Source organism: Bombus flavifrons, chromosome 15, assembly GCF_040668555.2.
Source record: "Bombus flavifrons isolate JBK064 chromosome 15, iyBomFlav1_principal, whole genome shotgun sequence".
Taxonomy (NCBI): Eukaryota; Metazoa; Arthropoda; class Insecta; order Hymenoptera; family Apidae; genus Bombus; species Bombus flavifrons.
The window spans coordinates 11,125,348-11,143,380 of NC_138456.1; the positions used below are offsets into that span (position 1 = coordinate 11,125,348).

Below are 18,033 nucleotides of genomic sequence, written 5' to 3' on the forward strand. Positions count from 1 at the left end.
TACGTTCTCGAACGTAGAATTCGATCTTCGTTTAATTCATTGTAATAATTTTGATTTCAATTTCCGAGGTAAATTAGACACCGCTTCTGCTACAGTCAACTTTCCGAGATAAAGTGTGAAACGAACGTTATATGTACCGAATGTTCCAAAATAGGTGGCAGAAGGTTATTGTGTAAGCAAAACTAAATTAAAAATAAAGAATAAATCTTTTTTATTTAACATTTCGTTTTCGAGATAATCGAGTTTGAAAATAGGTCGGATATGTGTATGTTCAGTTCACTCTAAATCCAAAGAAGATGGTATCATTGCTCTGAAGGTTGAGTCTGCGTGTAAAAATAAGTCGAAAATGTAAAATAATATTCTTCCTTTAAAGTCTCGTTTTCTAAAAAATCGTCGATAGACACGTGCCCTGTCGAGAGTCAACTAAACGCACGTATATCTCGCTTCAATTTTCAAATACGATTTTCTCAACGAAGAAACGAAGATTCTAACGAAAAAACTTTATTCTTGCTTTCCCGATTCATTTTTACACGTAGAATAACTTCTCTATAGTCATTTTAGAGCATGAACTTTACGATTTTTGACTCGAATTTCAAGCTCTCGATGTATTACACATTTAGATCGTATAGCGATCGACCTTTCTCCACATTCTTTCTAAGCAGTATGTTACAATTCGATAAATTCGATTCATTAGATGCGATACAATAACAGAAACGTAACGAAACACTCTTGATAGAAGAGAAAGGAGAATAAAATTCGTTTTCGATTCGTCGTTCGCGATGGAAGAAAGATAAGCGAATCAAGGCACTCCCGGCAGAATTGCACCCTCCGCCGACTCCTGTCTACGGAAAACAGGAAGACGAGGCGTATCCAAGGAATATATTTTCATCGCGAATCGTTCTACTCGACCGACGCTCGATCCGCTACACGAGGAAGACTTTACACAGGAATGTAAAGGAAATTGCACTGTTCCCTTGGAAAATGGTCTGTTTGGGAAATAGTCCGCAAGAACATTTGATCCCATAAAAACTCGATGGATCATTCATTGAAAGATATCCATCGAGGAAACGTAAGTTTTCTTCTCTCCCTTTTATAATCGAAGAAAATTGCAAATTGTCCAAGGATCGAAGGAAACTACATAGAAGATAAAAAAAAAAAAAAAACACTCGTGATTCGACGATCAGGAACACGTTCTAAGGCCCATTATTTGGCCACCAGTCTTCGCGAAATCGCTCTTCCGACCACTATGACCGCGATTATAATGTCTTCTTCATAATAAGTCAAATCGTCGGTTCGTAGTTTAACGTTCAACGTCATTTCGAAACGTTGCGCCTACGAGTTTTGTAGTTGAAGAAGGGCTTGGAGACGTTGAAGCTCTTTCAGTAATTCGCGATTCGTGTCTTCCAAGGCTGTAAGTCGATCCCGGTAGGAGGTGTTCTCGTTCGTGAGCATTGTCACGCGTCTTTCTAGACCGTCCATGTACTCCTTTTTCTTCCGTCGCGATTCCTGGGCTGATATCTGAAACACGAAACAGCCGATCATGCGTCGAGTTTAGTTCTTCGTTAAGCGTTGGTTGCGCTATCGACTGACTCGCTGTTCCGCGAAAATTCCTGCCAAGTTTTGCTTAATAATTTTTACCGTCGTCGATTCAAGGAAACAGTTTGCATTATGAGAAAATTATATTCCGATGTCTGTAACGAATAGCTACGTCAAATTTCTGGAAACCAATGCATCTTTCCTTTGTTCCATTCTGTGCCCAATGGGAAGATATTTTCGTATGAATTTTGTTGAAATTAAAGAAAGAAAGAATTACGTGGACAATGTGTTGTTCGTTGTACTGTATAGATGAAAAGGGAATTAAAAAGAATTCTTTCATATAAGAAACAATTAAGATTTAGATATAAAACATTAAGTACGTAGACAACGTTAAATTAATAAAAAATGAACATTATTAAAAATAACGTATTATATAAGTAGGGCACGTTAAAAATTGATATAGATAGGAAATATCGAAAACCAAGTAAATAGATGATATTAAAAATTAAATTAATTCATTCACACGGCACAAGAATATGAGAATATTAGGCATGAGAAATTGAAATAGAGTAAACAGTTTAAAATTTCGAAAAAGGTGGATTTGTTTGATTAAGTTTGGTTATTTCAGTGTATATTTGAAGAGCTAAGTGTTTTCTTCAGCCGTTGATTTATAAACGAAAAAAGCTGTATCGCAGAAAAATGACTAGCGACAAAGTGTTTGCTTTTACGTAATTATCGTCGTCAGATTTAACACAGACACAAGACTTTGGGCAAGTTTGTTCTTAAATGTTAATTAATTACGACACACAATTTATCATCCATCGAAATCGAAAATAAAATTAAAATGCAAGCAGAGAACAGAACCTGTCTAGAATCAAAGATTAAGAAACAAATTTTATACGAAGCAGTAATAGATAATTTCATTGAAAAAGCAACACGAACGCGATATAATTATTTCCAGATCGCGGATGTTTGCAGGTTTATGGGATATACAAGTAAAAAGAACATGCGTAATATTCGAAAATACACAGAAGATTAAAAATAAAATTTACTCGTTGTAATATTTAAAAGGTAAAATACTTTGCGTCGCTAAAAATATGAACTTGCATAAACATTCGCGGTCTAATTATTTTCTAACAAGTATTCGACACTCACCTTGTTCTTAATTTTCCTACGGACTTTCTTCAGGGACTTCTCTTCTTGTTTCGTCAGAGGCAGTTTCGTAGGCACTGGATATCCCTCCGCGATCAATGTTCGCTTTTCCTCTTCGGTCAACGTTAACACACCCGTCGACCCTTTCTGCAAGATGAATTTAACGCAACGTCACAACCTATGTCCATCTTTCTCTGTGTTTATGGCGTGAATTTTATTGGAAGAAATGTCTTTCTTGGATTACAAAATATAATTTTTTAAATTGTAAGTCCGATCAAACTCAATATATTTCTTTGTTCGACCGAACTTATTCGTGTTACGACCCAATATCAATTAACGTAGTGGTTAATCTATATCAGGTTTCTTTCACAAAATTGTAAAAATCATATTTCGCATAAGACATCGGACATTTGCTTAATTTTTAACAAAATTTTCTGTCAAAAGCGATGTAACTTCCTTTTATAAAACTCTTATGAAAGCATGTATAGAATGTAAACGTAATTAAGCGTAATTAAGCGTAAAATACGTTACATAAAATATAATAATAATAATAATTTATTTGTACGTTAGGCCCATATCTTATTATATTACAAGGTGGTTATTGCATTCTCATTTCCAGTTTCTTACACAATATTATACTCTTATATCGAGTTCTTAGTTACTCTATTATATCGTTATATTATCATTTATTTCGCATAAAATATTTCGCTCATTGACAGAATGAATAACGAGGCGCCAAGAAACGAAATGTAAAGAAAAATATGATATATTATAGGCACTATTATTTACGCCACCTCCTTCCAATAAATAAACTAGCGCTATGAAAATGCATACTTTTTCTAAGAATTGAAAATTAATCGAGTATTTATACAGCGACATTGAAAAATCTGCAATGAAAAAAGAAGAAATCGTTACTACCGTTCGTGACATAGGCTCGCTTATAACGTAAAAACATTTCGTAATTGCATTATAAATTTACTGCAAGGTTGTCGACTATCTTATAACTCGCTTATCTTATAAAGTCGCTTATTTTACATATGCGTCTGGAAAAAAGTGGCGTTAATTAAAAAAGATTCCAGTTTGGTTCACCGGTTGACAGGAAATCAAGGGTGTGTGTATCGGCTGTCTGGTGGTGTGCGTGCCGTTTGTGATGTAAAGTCTGGGCGTGAGCAGGCCTCTGAGATTCTGTGCGTGCGCGGAGCTCTGGGAATCTCGGCGTTCCGGCGAACAGGAAGCGGAAGCGGTGCCCTCGCTGTCGGAGCTGGCGCTGCTCGGCGGCGTTGGCGGTAGGCCCTGCCTGGACGCGCGTAGATCCGCCTGTTTCTCATCGCTCGCCTCCCCGTTGTACTCTTCTACCTCCATACCCTGTGACACACAAAGTTTGTTTTCTTTTAGCATCTTTATAATTCTTAGATGCATCAGGAAAAGATATTCGTAATTTGAGATCAGCGAGTAAGAGTATCGAGCGTCGACGAAATTTTGTTTTTGCAATAGTCGAATATTCGCTCTTCCGTTTCTTTTTAAATTAAAATTCTATCAATTAAAATCGTAATTACATAGGAAAACGAAGAATATGGCGCGCCAAGAAAAAGTGAGAAATCATCGTGAAAATCTACTAAATGTTACGTTTCTTTTTTCATTTTATTTGCATTTAGATACACTAGAGTGTAAAAAGGGAAATTTTAAATTAAGAAGAGTCGAACCGTTCGAATGTAAGATTCTTTCGATCTCCAACTTTAAACACTCCATTGAGACGTAAAGAGATAGAATATTTTCAAAAACTTGCTTCAAATAAAAACGATAGAAGTTCGTTCAAACAGAATTAAACGAAAAGTATTCGTGTGAAAGTCATTCTGCCGTAACAATTACACGTGTTAAATTACGGAATACCTAACACGTGTCGTTACATCTATACTAACATCGTTCCACTCTAATAATTAGCTACGTTTCGGTATTTGACGTTATCTGTTGGAACAAGTGTTCGCACGCGTTTACGAATAACTACAAGACACGAACATTCGCGCTTGAAAGTTCCTCCATCGTTTGAATAATCGTCGTATTGTATATTGTTAAGACGAACGTGTATCTCAATTTTTAATAATCGTACGCTTCGATCTTTGCTTTTACAAAACTTTATCTGCCTCTCATTCAGCAACATGTAAAAGGGGATACGTAGAATCGACGAATTCCTTGAACATTCGACGCATTCCCTTGCGCACTTTCACGAACAGAACTCTATCTGTAAGAATTCTAGATAAAGAAAATATGGAAGTACCTGATAATATTCCTCGTCATCCTCCTCGCTGTCGCTGGTCTGCGACATGTGGTTCTTCGAAAAATGAAGACTCTGAGGAAACACCATGGTTATCGTGTTTTTGTCGTCGGTTAGTGACGTTTGACAAGACTCGGAAGGACTGCTAGGCGCGCTGATCGGTTCACCTTTGATCTCTGTACACTCCACGTCTTCAGGTACTACATTGTTTCTTCTCTTTAGGATAATCGTTGAGGTAGACGACGTGGACGACGACGAAGGCAGCTCGTCGCGCCCCGACGCGGTATTCATCGAGATCGCCGGGAAACACTCCTCCTCCATATCTGCAAAAACAAAAATATCATCCGTTCTTCGCTTTACTTCACATTTTATTCGCATAAGACGATCGTTTCCAACAACTTTGAATCTAAATTCTCCGCATCCTCGTATGTTCGCAAGCTATTCCATACGTACTCTTTTGTACACAAATACCCAAGTATATAGGTACTATGTATCAGTTCTAAATATTTTTCTATCCGCCATTGCATTATAAGAAACTGAACAGACAACGCCAAGGTCCAAAATTACGTGTGCAAATGTGTACAATGAAATCACGACGAGCAAACGGATCGCGACAACCGCTATCAGATCCAGTCATTACACGTTACTGATACACCATTGAGCAATACGATAATACGAACTGTGTCGTCTCGAGGAGTTAATGGATCAACGACGTACACAGGCTGCATAAACGAAACTGACGAGACACGTTGATGACGGCAGGATATTGCCAATAGTACGAGGTTCCCTGAAATTAGCAGCATTATCAGACTCCTGTTACACCTGTAACGTTGTATCCTGCTCTATCGGCGATTCTGCTATAGCTTTCAAGTGTATTTCAAGTGTATCGTGCGTTACCCCGTCATTCGCGATGCACCGTAATGATGTCGAGGAAGAGGTTCTTGAAAGTCGAATGTGGGAAGGTGAGGAGGTTTCTCGCGACTGATAGATGTGCCGGTGAATGGAGGTGCAAGTATTAGTAGGATCGTAAATTGTAACGTTAGGGGACTTTGCGTTGTCGAGAATCCTGGTACTAAGAATGGATAGCGTATAGTAGTTACGCTACAACCTTAATATTTGTTGGATCTGCTAATGACGACATTATATCTTTTTATAGCACGCACTTCTTACGACTAGATCGCGCGTGATTCTGCGAATTTGCATTTTTACGAACACAACCAGAGAGATTGAACCTTAGCAGAAATGTGTCTTATCTATGGAATATTATAGGGATTACTATGCTGCGAGTTTGTGTGCGTTTATGAGAAATTTGTAGATGTAAAACCGCATTGGATACGTCTAACGACTACGTTGGTAAAGAAAGCTACACAGTTGGAAATAGCAACGAAGCTGTAAATAGTATTAAGATTTTGTTAAAAATTAAAGTTGACAATAGTGGAGACAATAATAGAATTTGCAGTTGTTTACTACATACGGATGTAGCAGCGGCTCTGTCTAGCTTTTCTTTTGATAATGTGTGTGACGGATGAGACAATTTTTTCTAACTGACAAGTGTGTTCGCGAAGAAGTGGAATTAATATCGGTACTATTATCGTTATTGGTATTAGTATTATTAGCACCAGCGTTTTATCGAGTCAAGAATTATAATATCAAAATTTTGCTGTTGGTGATATTAGAAGTCTGTGTGGCTTACAATTAGATTCTTGTAATTTTTTAACGATAACAACGATATTAAAATTTGTTGCAACTGACGCTGGTAGAAGTAAGATTTCTTGGATTTAATACAGTTACTAAAGTTTCCCGATTTTGCTAAGATTACGAATTATATTACATAATACTCTCTACCGATATGGTTAGAGGTCTTAAGATTTACCGATAATGATATCAGGATCTACTGTAGGATATACTCTTACATGCTATTACGATTATCTAAGATTATTTGCAGTCACGAGCACATTATTGGATTCACTGATAAATCATTAAGAAGGCACCATTCAGAACGATCTATGAGAATATACTAAGAAACTAACTATCGGTGAATAAGATAAAATCACAAAGTATGTAGTATATAGATCAAAGAATTCATTAGTAAATTTACTCGATAAATCTTGACTAATATAAAAATATATGTTTTACCGAACAAAGCAAAAATCTGACCTTCGTATCTCTCCTCACTCGCAAAAAATGAAACAATCGCATCGAACGATATCTTACAAGAAACCATTCGACTCTTATCTAATGTATTTTTCGGTATCATCAACGAGATATTCGCATTTCGAAAATATTTACGAAGAATCGATTTTTCTACATCACCTTACGTAATTATCCCAAATAATGAATTTGTTCAATGAAATCTTTTTATTAAAAAATAAACGACCAGCTACTTGGAAATCTAATTAATCGTTTTATGAAATCAACTTATTATCCCTTGTCTAGCGGATGCTCATTTTTATCAGCAGCGTTGGATATTCTATTTTCTGCATCTATGTGGCAATAAAAAATAAGATCGATAAAATAATAAGATGTAAATATTCGAAGATTAACTATGCTAAACATCGGATAAAGATATCGTAATTATTAGATGAGAAAATGAATTCTTTCCAACTGGATTCGCATAACTTATAACTGCTATTGGTGCTATTAAAGATTTTGTAACGTTAACAGAGCTTCCTGTTGACTTATAAAAACTTTCCCAAAAGAGATTACAACTATAGTCCAAGTTTTCGTGTGCTCTCACCATCGATTCTGCTTCGAATATCCAACGATTTATGATGATCCAGATTAGTAGAATCGATGGAGGAACTAGTGGTGGAAAGAGAAGCGCCAACCCTATCGGCGGACGATCCGGAATTAGGTGTATGGGGGTTGGCACCGGGTGTCGCGGGGCTTGGAGGAGGACTCGACGCCAACAAACTATAATTGTGCTCGGACTTGATCGGTCGTGGACCTCCGAGGGCGGCATCCGTCATCAAACGATCCCTTAACACAACTCCCAGCGAGGATTTATCTCGCACGTTTAACGCGTTGCCCCATTCTTCCTCTTTGGCTCCCATGAGAACATCCTGGCCGAGGCCCTGCAAGCAAAACATCGCTATGTCACAAGTTTGAATTTACGCAAATTCGTATCTCTATGAATATAATTGAAAAAACCAAGGCTAGGCAGAAATTCGTGTTGCCTGTTAAATAATCACAACGCAACTACGTTTTTCAACACGTTATCGTAGTTTTGCGTGTTACGAGTATTGTGCACACTTTTGTACCTAATAGACCGAACAATTAGGTAACAATACGGATGACTTAGGTAACATTGTCAGAAAGAAGTGCGCAGGTATTGCATAATGTCTTGACAAGATAAAACGTATAAAATTGGCGCGCTAGTTAACGAATCGAGTTAATTTCCGAAATATTTTTCAATGCTGTGCGACTGTAATCTTTGAAATTTGGAAAACCGGTTCGATTTTACGAGGATCGATGAAAAGACTGCTTCCGTGTAGATTTTAAAGAAAATTATTAGGTGCAATTCATGGCTCGGGCTCCTCGAGCGACTGTAACGATCAATACTGGAAACGGATGGTTTGCCTTTAAGAGGATAATTAATAAAAAATCCTCTTCGATTATATCTCGGTATACGCATACTTCGAAGGGAAAATAGATAAAATTCACGTAAAATTAACGCGTTAACGCGTCGTTGATCGACTACCTTACGCAAAAGCTGACGACTGAACTTTGTGCATAAATACACGAGTTCACTGGTGACCTGTCAACAATGCGTTAAGGCATAACCCGGTTAACAGGTTAGAGTCTCGATCCGTCTTGCAAGTCTCCGATCGCTGGAAAGGTTGCTCGTCTCTCTTGTACGCTCGCTGGTTGCCAGGCACATACGCGGCCAAGCCAAACCAACGGAGGACTCGCGGTGCGAATCAATGGACGGAGGGAGCAACGTTCGAGGCTGTCAATGGCTGCCAGTTGTCTCGTTGCCGAAGGTGTCAAGGACCCCGCATCTAAAATTGTACGTGCTCGTATCCCGAAGCGGTCACGCTTGCCTCGACCAAAGAGAAGGGCGCTAGTCGGGCCGGTCAAGTTGAAGGCCGAAGCTGCCAGCCACGGGTACAGTCTCTCTTCTTCGCCCTTCTTCCCACCACAGGCCAACGATCTTACAAGTGGCCCTTCCCTTGGGGCCCTTCGCGCTCCAGCAATGCGGAACTCGACAACAGTCAAGGTCAACGCGCAAGGTTCCGCACTTTTTTCCCTCTTTTACCGGAGAACCATCGAAAAAGCTAAGCCGAGCAGTGCTACGCCGTGGGTAATTTAAAAATATTTGGTTGTTCGCACGGCAAAGTATTTACTTTGACTTCATTTTTTGACATTTTTGAGCGTGCCGAAGCGCTCGATTCGAGCTTGTCACAGGCACTAGGTCGTCTAAAAGAATTCGCTCTATCGGTGAATATCGAAATAATAATAGGCGCGATATTTTATGTTTTATGTCGCGTTAGCGAGCTATCTACCGATACATCCTGGTCTATTAGCTTTCTCCGTCTGTCCGCAAGTCGCACGTAACATAAGTAAAGGATTCGGTTCAATTTTTGACATCTTGCCAACAAACCGCAAAAGTTTTGCAAAACGCCACTGTACGACTTTCCGAGATATGGAGAAATTAATAGACCAGATGTTGTACATGACGTAAAACGTAATATATCGCTCATCCATCGCTTGTTAACAAAGCGAAAAAACAATCTTGAAGAAAAGCCAATAATTTCGTCGACTTTCTATGCTCTTCGTTTTACGAAATTAATCGATTGGGCAAATAAGCGGCACAGTGCAAGGAACTGTTTCCACCGAAAGCTAAGCTAAGCCGATCGAAACACGACTACCGAAACAAATATTTTGAAACTTTGTGCATAGCGCTGCATAGCTTAGCTCCGCCTTCCGGTCACTGCCCGGCTTCCCTTTCTTTTATTTTGTCTCGTTTGCAGATTCTGTTACGCATAATGGTTTATGACCGAGTCGAGGTGACGATGAGCTTTAGGTTTTATGGGAGAAGACTTTAGACGCAAGATTGTTGGGTTTATGGGATCGATCGTTAGACTTTTAGACCCAAATGTTGAGTTTTTGCGGTCGATTGTTTTTATTTGTTCCAAGGAGATTTAAAGATTTTTGCCGACTCTCTATCTTCCAATCAACGTATGTTCTGGACTATCTTTTATTTTCGTTGAACTATCCTGTACCTTATTTAAGTTTCCGGCGATTGTTATCGTACGTTGCGGAGAAGGGTCGGATTTCTTTATCAAATTTCCTGAAATTTCTACACTCTCGCGATACCGTCTGTTTCCTCCGATCACGATAAAAGTTTCTAACGATAGCTGTTACCTTTCCTCATGAATATTAAGACGAAGCAACAGGAAAGTCGAAGCGAAGATTCTTACAGGTACTTTCTACGATACTTTTCTTCGTCAGAAAACAAAAAAGAAAATAACTTCAAACTTCTAACTCCAGCTACTTTTACAAAGACACTGAATGCTAATAACAGTTGTAGAGCGTGTTATACACTTGAAAAATCGGACGCTGAACCCGAAAACAATCGTCGAAAAGGAAGGACAGTTTCGCGTGAGATTCGATAACTCGGGTGTCTATACCACGGGTGAACTTCTATTATATCTTGCTGATCGGTTGCGAAAGTCTCGACACGTTTTGAGGTGGATACCGTTACACGTGATTGCGTTACGTGGTTGCAAGGGGAAAGATATTCTCAGCCTCCGTTCGAAAGTTGATACAATGTGCTCTTACTAAAAGTGAACGTCCATACAGGATGTTTCAGAGACGGACGAAACAGTTCCTAAATCGAATTACTCGGAGAAAAGAATTAGCTGTATAATAATCTGCAAAAGTCTTTGGCCAGATAGATCGTATTCCTACACATTCTTCGTCGCGTTCAGTGGACAGTCTTTCGACGCTAGAATCGGCAAGTTTGTCAGGATGATAGATTTTCGATTTTTAGCCTTTGCAACTGTGAAAAACACGTATGTAATGAAATAAACATTGCTTCGAATATAAACGAATAGACGAAAGTGAAGCAAAAGTTACGAGTTTGTTAAGGTAAAGGATCTGAAACGCATTTCAATAGGTTTGATAGTCCTGGTATTAAAAAGAAGACGATTAATCCAACGAACGTTCAAACAATCGTGGCACGGACGCAATTCTATTCAAAGTTCTTCCGTATCGTCATTCGTTTGAGTCGCGTCGCGGCTTTTGCTCTTTCTCCTCGCTCGTTATGGGTCGTTTCTCTAACGGACGGCAGAACAAAGCCGGTGATTTTCCAGAAGCGAGACAATTATTCTGCCCTAGACAATTAGCAACCAACAATCTGGGACCGTGGCTCTAGCTTCGCGACACTTTTTCAACCTGCTCTTGCAGCCGTTCCAACCACAAAGAATTCACTATATGTTCTTCACCTATGCTTCCACTTTACTTCGTTCGAAACATGGGACATCGAAAACCATAAACGAAACAGTGGGAATAGAACAAAGACGCCAACTACAAAATTTTCTTCGTCTTTCGAAGTAGCTCGTTATGGCAACGTCTTTCCGACATGCTCTTTTAAACCATATCGATCGGAAAGAAGATCCTGCTATTTTTTCTCGACCAAGAAATAGCGAAGGAAGAAAAAACAGGGAGAGAAACGAACGAAACTTTGTCTTTCAAACCATCTTCTCCCAGCTTCACAACACTTTTCCAACGTTCTTTTCTAATCGTTCCATCCGCGAAAAAATTCTATTTCATTGGATTTTACTTGATTAAGAGAGAAAAGAAAATGAAAAAGAAAAAATAAACTAAGAGACAGAGAGGAAATGAAATACGAGCGAAGAGAAATACGAAGTAGAAAATTTTCTTGGTTTTTCAAACTAGCTGTTTCCAGTTTCTAAAGGAGAAATGTTGAAGCAACCGGTCGCGTTGCCAACTGAGAACTGACACGTTCAACGACTGGATACGCGAGATCTGTTGCGCTTCAGCAATGCGGAACTCGAGCCCAAGGTCGCGACACCACTCTTCCTTTTTCATCTCCAACGATCGTCTCTTTTCAACCTGGTCTCTCTCCTCTGGTACGCGCTTCTTCTACCCCCGTCTGCTTTTCCGTTATGCTTCAGTCGCAGCATCGCCGTTTATCCAGCTCCTTACACGGTTTCACTTCCGCCGGAAGTCGCTAACGGGTCATTTTATCGCGGAACTTGGAGATAAGGGTGCTTCCGCAGATTTTTCTTCGATTTTTAACGTCGTTCGTCTCGACTCTGTCGAGTCTCTTCGGAGGAAATCGGGTTCCGGTTTGAAGTGCATCGACAGATAACATTAATTTCGTGCTAAAACACGTTTTGAGTCTGTCGAAGCGTTTTGAGTTTATAGGCTGTTACGTCGAGACGAATCGCGAACTGCAGGACGATGTAAGGGTGAAATTTTAGGAATGTACCGTGGCTTTATGAGTTTTTACAACGAATTTAGCTTGTAATTATTATTTGAAATACAAATTTTCTGGAATATTTATAATATTCGATATTTATAACGTTGCAAAGTACAAAAAATATGTTTTTAGAGCATAAATTACGGAGAGGAATTTAATCGAAATAAACTGACTTGTCGCGTTTCAACAATTTTCGTTAACTCAGCGTACTATTGTTCATAAACGCGTTTAAATCGTCTAAAAATATCTTTCTTAACGTTTCTCGCGTGCCTTTGATATCGTTCGCAGTTTAACATACGAAATAAATTAATCCATCGCTATTAATAATAATAAAATTATAAATTATAAATTATAGTTAGTTGCAAGTACGTAGCAACTATCTTTCAAATTGAACAGAAGCTTCATTTTACTACTGACATCGACATCTTGTTATATCGCAGACCGTTCGAACTAACCCATTATCGAGCAGAAGTGCCAATTAAACATCACCTGTTCTTTTTCGAAGTCTGTTCGATAATCCTCAATTACAGTTACCCGTTAACCAGTTGGCCAACACTTAAGAACCAATTTTAATTGTAACTTTCCATCGAAATGCATCCTTCGCTTCCATCGAAAATCAAACTATAATACATACGATCGTTCTAAATCAATCTTAAATATGGTTTAAGTTTCTATTTCTATCAAAAAATTATTCGCATTTATCAGTAAACTTTTTTCATTTCTATTGAACAACTATCAATTTTTATCGGCTCCCTGTCACTTGCATAACAAAGCAATGACGCAACGAGGTAATTTTTAAAACTTTTTATCATCGATTTCTCGGATAATTTATCTTCAGCGTCACTTTGTAACCATAAACAACGTCGAGTTAGCCTCGAGAAAGTAATTGTTACGTCTATCACAGTAGTTTCGACGTCGATATTAATTCGCCATGGAGCCGTACGGGAAGTGCAAGAGCCGACGGTGTCGTAGCTCAGCAATTTTCTCCGACAGTTATTTCGCTGGTTCAGCCCGTTCATGTCAGTGCCTTCGCGAAACCGTAGAAATCTATGGTTGCTAACTGCTAATTTCCGCTTCGACGTTGCGACAAATCATTTTTCTTCGGTCGCGGTAAAGCGATTCCTTTACCAGCCCCTCGAACGGACGAGCGACAGTCACGTTTTCGTCCAGCCAACTGTTGTTCCGATGCACGAACAAGCACAGTAATAGTAAAATCGTGAGATTTTATTTGAAAAATAGAGAAACTGCAAGTTTGACGGAAATTAATTACGACAATCGCGAATAACGCGACATTGATCCTCGATCACAGATATCAATAAGTATAATAATATGTCTGGTCGCTGTTGATACTCTATTTTATTCAATTCGTCTATGGTTTCTATAGAATACATGAAATATATCAAACAAATCTCTTTTCGATCGTGACGCTATTATTCGATTCTTAAACGATCGATTGCCAAATTTGACAAAAATACGTGAACGCAGTTATAGATTACAGGACAAGATAGTAAATTTATAGCTTTCGAAAGTAGCTTAACGTGTATGAATATGTCATAAAAAGTCAAATTACGAACAGGTTTCTAAATTTGCTTACTGGATGCGAACCAATGTAGTTTATACATAATTAATTAGGAAAAATTCAACATACGTATATTATACGTATATACACTATACACTATCAACATATAATGCGATAATATACTATAGAAATCTGTACAAATGTAACATTTTTGCAAAATATCTAAAACGAAATATCCATCGTAACATTTAGGAGGAGTCTCTATTTCACTCCCTCGGTTATGTCTAAAAATATAAAATCGCATAAACAATGGCTGACTGTTGTCTATCATTTTCGCAGCGATAAGAGCCAAGGATACGTCAGCCATTGGAAAATCGACACGAGCTCGTCACATTTCGCCAATTCCTACGTACGTTTTTCGCAGCTAACCATCATCGTTTTCCTTCTAATGGAAGTATCGATCCACCAAGGTGTCATATGTTATACTATAGGTGACCATGGAGGGCCTAGTTCACGTAAAAAGTCGATATACGTTCGGGTCACGTTCATGGTTGCTCGAAAACCACTGCTATCTACGTTCTACGTCCGAGTTCCAAGCAATCGATACTTCCATTGCAACTTGTACATTAATTATTGTACCGATACGAATCCAGTACGACACTGGGAAATAAAGAAGAATTGTCGAAACTGTGGCGTCGCAATGAATCACGATCTTTCCAATTTCTATTAATTTATCCGATCGACGAATTTTTTAATGCGGATAATTTTAAAGATAATTTTCTAATTCTTATGGTTTTCCGCGATGTGTACGCGGTACGAATTTTGAGAAGAATTTTTAAGTCGTATAATAATATCGCTTGGCAAATTTCAAATCGTTCATACTTAAAAGTAAATGTACACCATCGGATTAGAACGATTGAACTTGAAATATTTTTATTCGCGATTGAAAAAACAGGAGATGTACGAAGTGTATCCGTAATATCGTAATTAGTTCGTATTATATATGTTTATATTACTGCCTCGATTTTTTATAATATTTTTTCTAACAATATATACCGCAACATGTATTAATCGGATTAAATGTTTGTTTCCAAATTACGAAATTTAATCCCCGACTAGCGGTATCCTAGAATCACAGGTGACACACGCGATAGTTCGGGCTTCGGTTTAAATTAGGTTACTTAACTTTAATCTGTATCCTGTACTTTACGCCATATCACCAATGATAATCTTTATCGTGTAAAATGCAGAATATAATTAATATAACCTGATACAAGCAGCTGTGTGACACCTATGACCCCACGATACTGCTCAAGGTTGAGGATTTAACAAAATCAGATTAAGCGTACTATATTATTAGGATATCTTTTATTCCCTTTCGTTCGTCTGGTATACTATATCTAACTATTTCACGACGGAGCAGATTTTTAATCGAATGAACCATACGGATGAAACAGTATTTAAATCGAGTTATTCGCAGTTTTCAATGTCTAAATTCCAAATAGAGAAACGAGAGATCACGTCGTTGAGAGGCTTTTTTTCTTTGTTTTCAATTAGAAAATTATCGAGATACGATTACTGAAAAATAGTTAGAGATACGATTACAGAATTATCGAAATACATTTATTGAAAGGTTATTTGTAAGATACGGTTACAGCGCGAAACCATAACCGTGGATATTTACCATAAAATCGTCGGTAAACAAATAAAATTGTTATTTTTGTTAAGCACGTTTTGTACGTGATCGAACCTCCAAATTGAATTCCCTCTTGCGAGAACGATATTATTAAATTATTAAATCTGAAAATTAATAATTATCTATTTGCTTCGTACGCTTAAACAGATTGTTTAATTGAATATACCCCGATTGTTTAATAGTCAGGCAAGAAATAAATACGCGAAGTGCCTTTATACTAAAAACAGCCGTAAGAAGAATTACGTTATGAGTAGAGAAGTTATCAATTGATTTGTATAATCATCGGGGAAATACAGAAAAACGAAAGAAATATTACACGATATCATTCTACGAAACGTTTATCGTACGTTTAATTATGTATGTAACACTGCATGCACAATCATAATATTGAATATTTCAGAGATCGATGCAATAAATATTAATATGTTTAAGTATTATGATCGTTTAAATTCACATTTTTAAATTTAAATATTTATTACAAGCGAACCAATTAATCCAGAAGATCAAATATGCGATATAATTCGTTTTTTATATCTGCTGACAAGAAGAAATAGCATAATATAAACATGATTTTGTTCTATATTAGTACTTTATTTTTATCTGGTCCCGTGAAATGAAAACCGGTTTAAAGTTCAAAAGGGGCATAACATAAAAAGCCAAAAAGTGCTGGAAAACATTTAAAAGTTGGGACTGTAAAAAAGAAGTACAACGAAAACCGGTATTTCCCGTTCAGAAACAGGAAAACAATCGCGAATTTGCAAGGAACGAGGCGACAAGGCGTGCAGTTATGCCAAGTATCCGACAGAATTGACCTTTCTGTTCGCCAACTCGCTGGCAAACTATAGATGTATGGAAACGATCGTAAAAATCGTGGTCACCGAGCGAACATAATTTACAAACTTTTGGGGAAGACGACGCAGTTGCTAACAATGATTTTCATCGAAACCAATTAAATAAATTCAGGTTACTACTAAAATAAATCTCATGGAAAAATTGTAACTAACCTTTATTATTAAAATACTCATTGTCGATAATTTAAAAATTCGAATCAGTGAATTTAAAATTAAATAAATTTGGACCACTGCCGAATTAAATTTTCAAAAAAAAAAAAAAAAAAAAAAAAGATTCTAAAAATGTATCGCGAAGAAGCTCGTCGTAAAAATTGAAGTCAACGAATTTGGAATTAAACGAATATTAAATTTCATAGAACCCAAACACACGAGTACAAATTGAATTCAATCGCCGCCTTGATATCAAAGGACCGTGTTACAGGCAGCCTAAATTACCTCGCAGAAACTCAGCTCTACTATGAAATCTAACCAAAGGACAACGAGCCGAATATTTAATTTCAATTACCCAGATGTGGCTATGAAATAAATTACTAATTAAATATGAAATTCATTCCTAAAAGATTCTACAGAACTAAAAATTAAACATTTCTTCCGTCTGACCTACATTTTGGCTTATCTGGTTTTAAGAATCCGGTTTGACAAACGAATATAAAGTCGCCGGCTGTAAATCTACCGACGTGATTATATATTCACGTGCAATAAAACGTTTCGATTTAGCCGTTACGATCTTGATTGTTAGTTCTCGATAATGTTCACGTTCGTTCGTCACACAGAAACGACTGGTTCCCTTCTGAAGAACACCTTGTATGCGCGACCAAATATTCAGAGTTACGCAAAAGATCTTAAACCGACATTAAAGACTCGTTCGTGACGAACAGGTTTCCTTTAGGGTTTAGAGATTGTATATTTACTTAGTCTTCGAAGACACGGAATTCCAAGTTCTTGGATGCTTTGGATTTGGAACTTTTATTGCATTACATTTAGAACGTTGAGAACTTAACGGATGTTGGAGTTTCAACGGAGAGAAATTAAAAAGGGCAGTTAAAGTTGGTAAACTATTGAAAGTTAAGTTCTTGGAGAAGACCGGGCATTCTCAATTTGTGCGAGAAAAATTAATTTTTCAAAGTTACGAATTGAAAATTAACGAGTAATAACTTTTTCAAGTGTACAAATTTAAGTCCAGTGATATCTCTCAAATTTTCAACAAACTCGTCGAACAACGAAATTCGTAAATCTCAATTTCCCCCCAAAATTCAACGCAGCCTCGCGCCTTCCTAATTCCACCAACACGCCCGTCTTCGACGTCTTAAATTCTAATCGCCTAAAACCTCTGGAATTCCAAAGGGTCGAGGAACTTTGGAGCAGAAAGAGAGCCAACGATTTACCAAGTAAGTAAATCTGCTGCTCCTAAGTAAACCTCTTGTAAAAGTTTCCACTCGTCCCGCAAACGTAAGTAGTATCTTTGGTTGGTCGAGAATCTACGGCGACCTATAGGATTCTAGTTGGCAGAAGTCACTTTTACCAGCGTGTACCAGCCTCGATGAAGTCACGAAAAAA

General features: G+C 37.7%; 1 protein-coding gene across 1 annotated transcript in view; it reads right to left on the reverse strand.

The window, feature by feature from the left end:
• Nucleotides 1–187: 187 nt before the first annotated feature.
• Nucleotides 188–18,033, reverse strand: part of CrebA (Cyclic-AMP response element binding protein A) — a 42,663-nt gene continuing 24,817 nt past the window's right edge. Inside the window, exons 3-7 of the mRNA XM_069128217.1 lie at nucleotides 7,698–8,034; nucleotides 4,964–5,283; nucleotides 3,778–4,053; nucleotides 2,692–2,835; nucleotides 188–1,518 (exon numbers count right to left, since the gene is read on the reverse strand). Of these exons, the coding sequence (XP_068984318.1) occupies nucleotides 1,333–1,518; nucleotides 2,692–2,835; nucleotides 3,778–4,053; nucleotides 4,964–5,283; nucleotides 7,698–8,034 (1,263 nt within the window). The 3' untranslated portion in view covers nucleotides 188–1,332. The remainder of the gene's footprint in view (nucleotides 1,519–2,691; nucleotides 2,836–3,777; nucleotides 4,054–4,963; nucleotides 5,284–7,697; nucleotides 8,035–18,033) is intronic.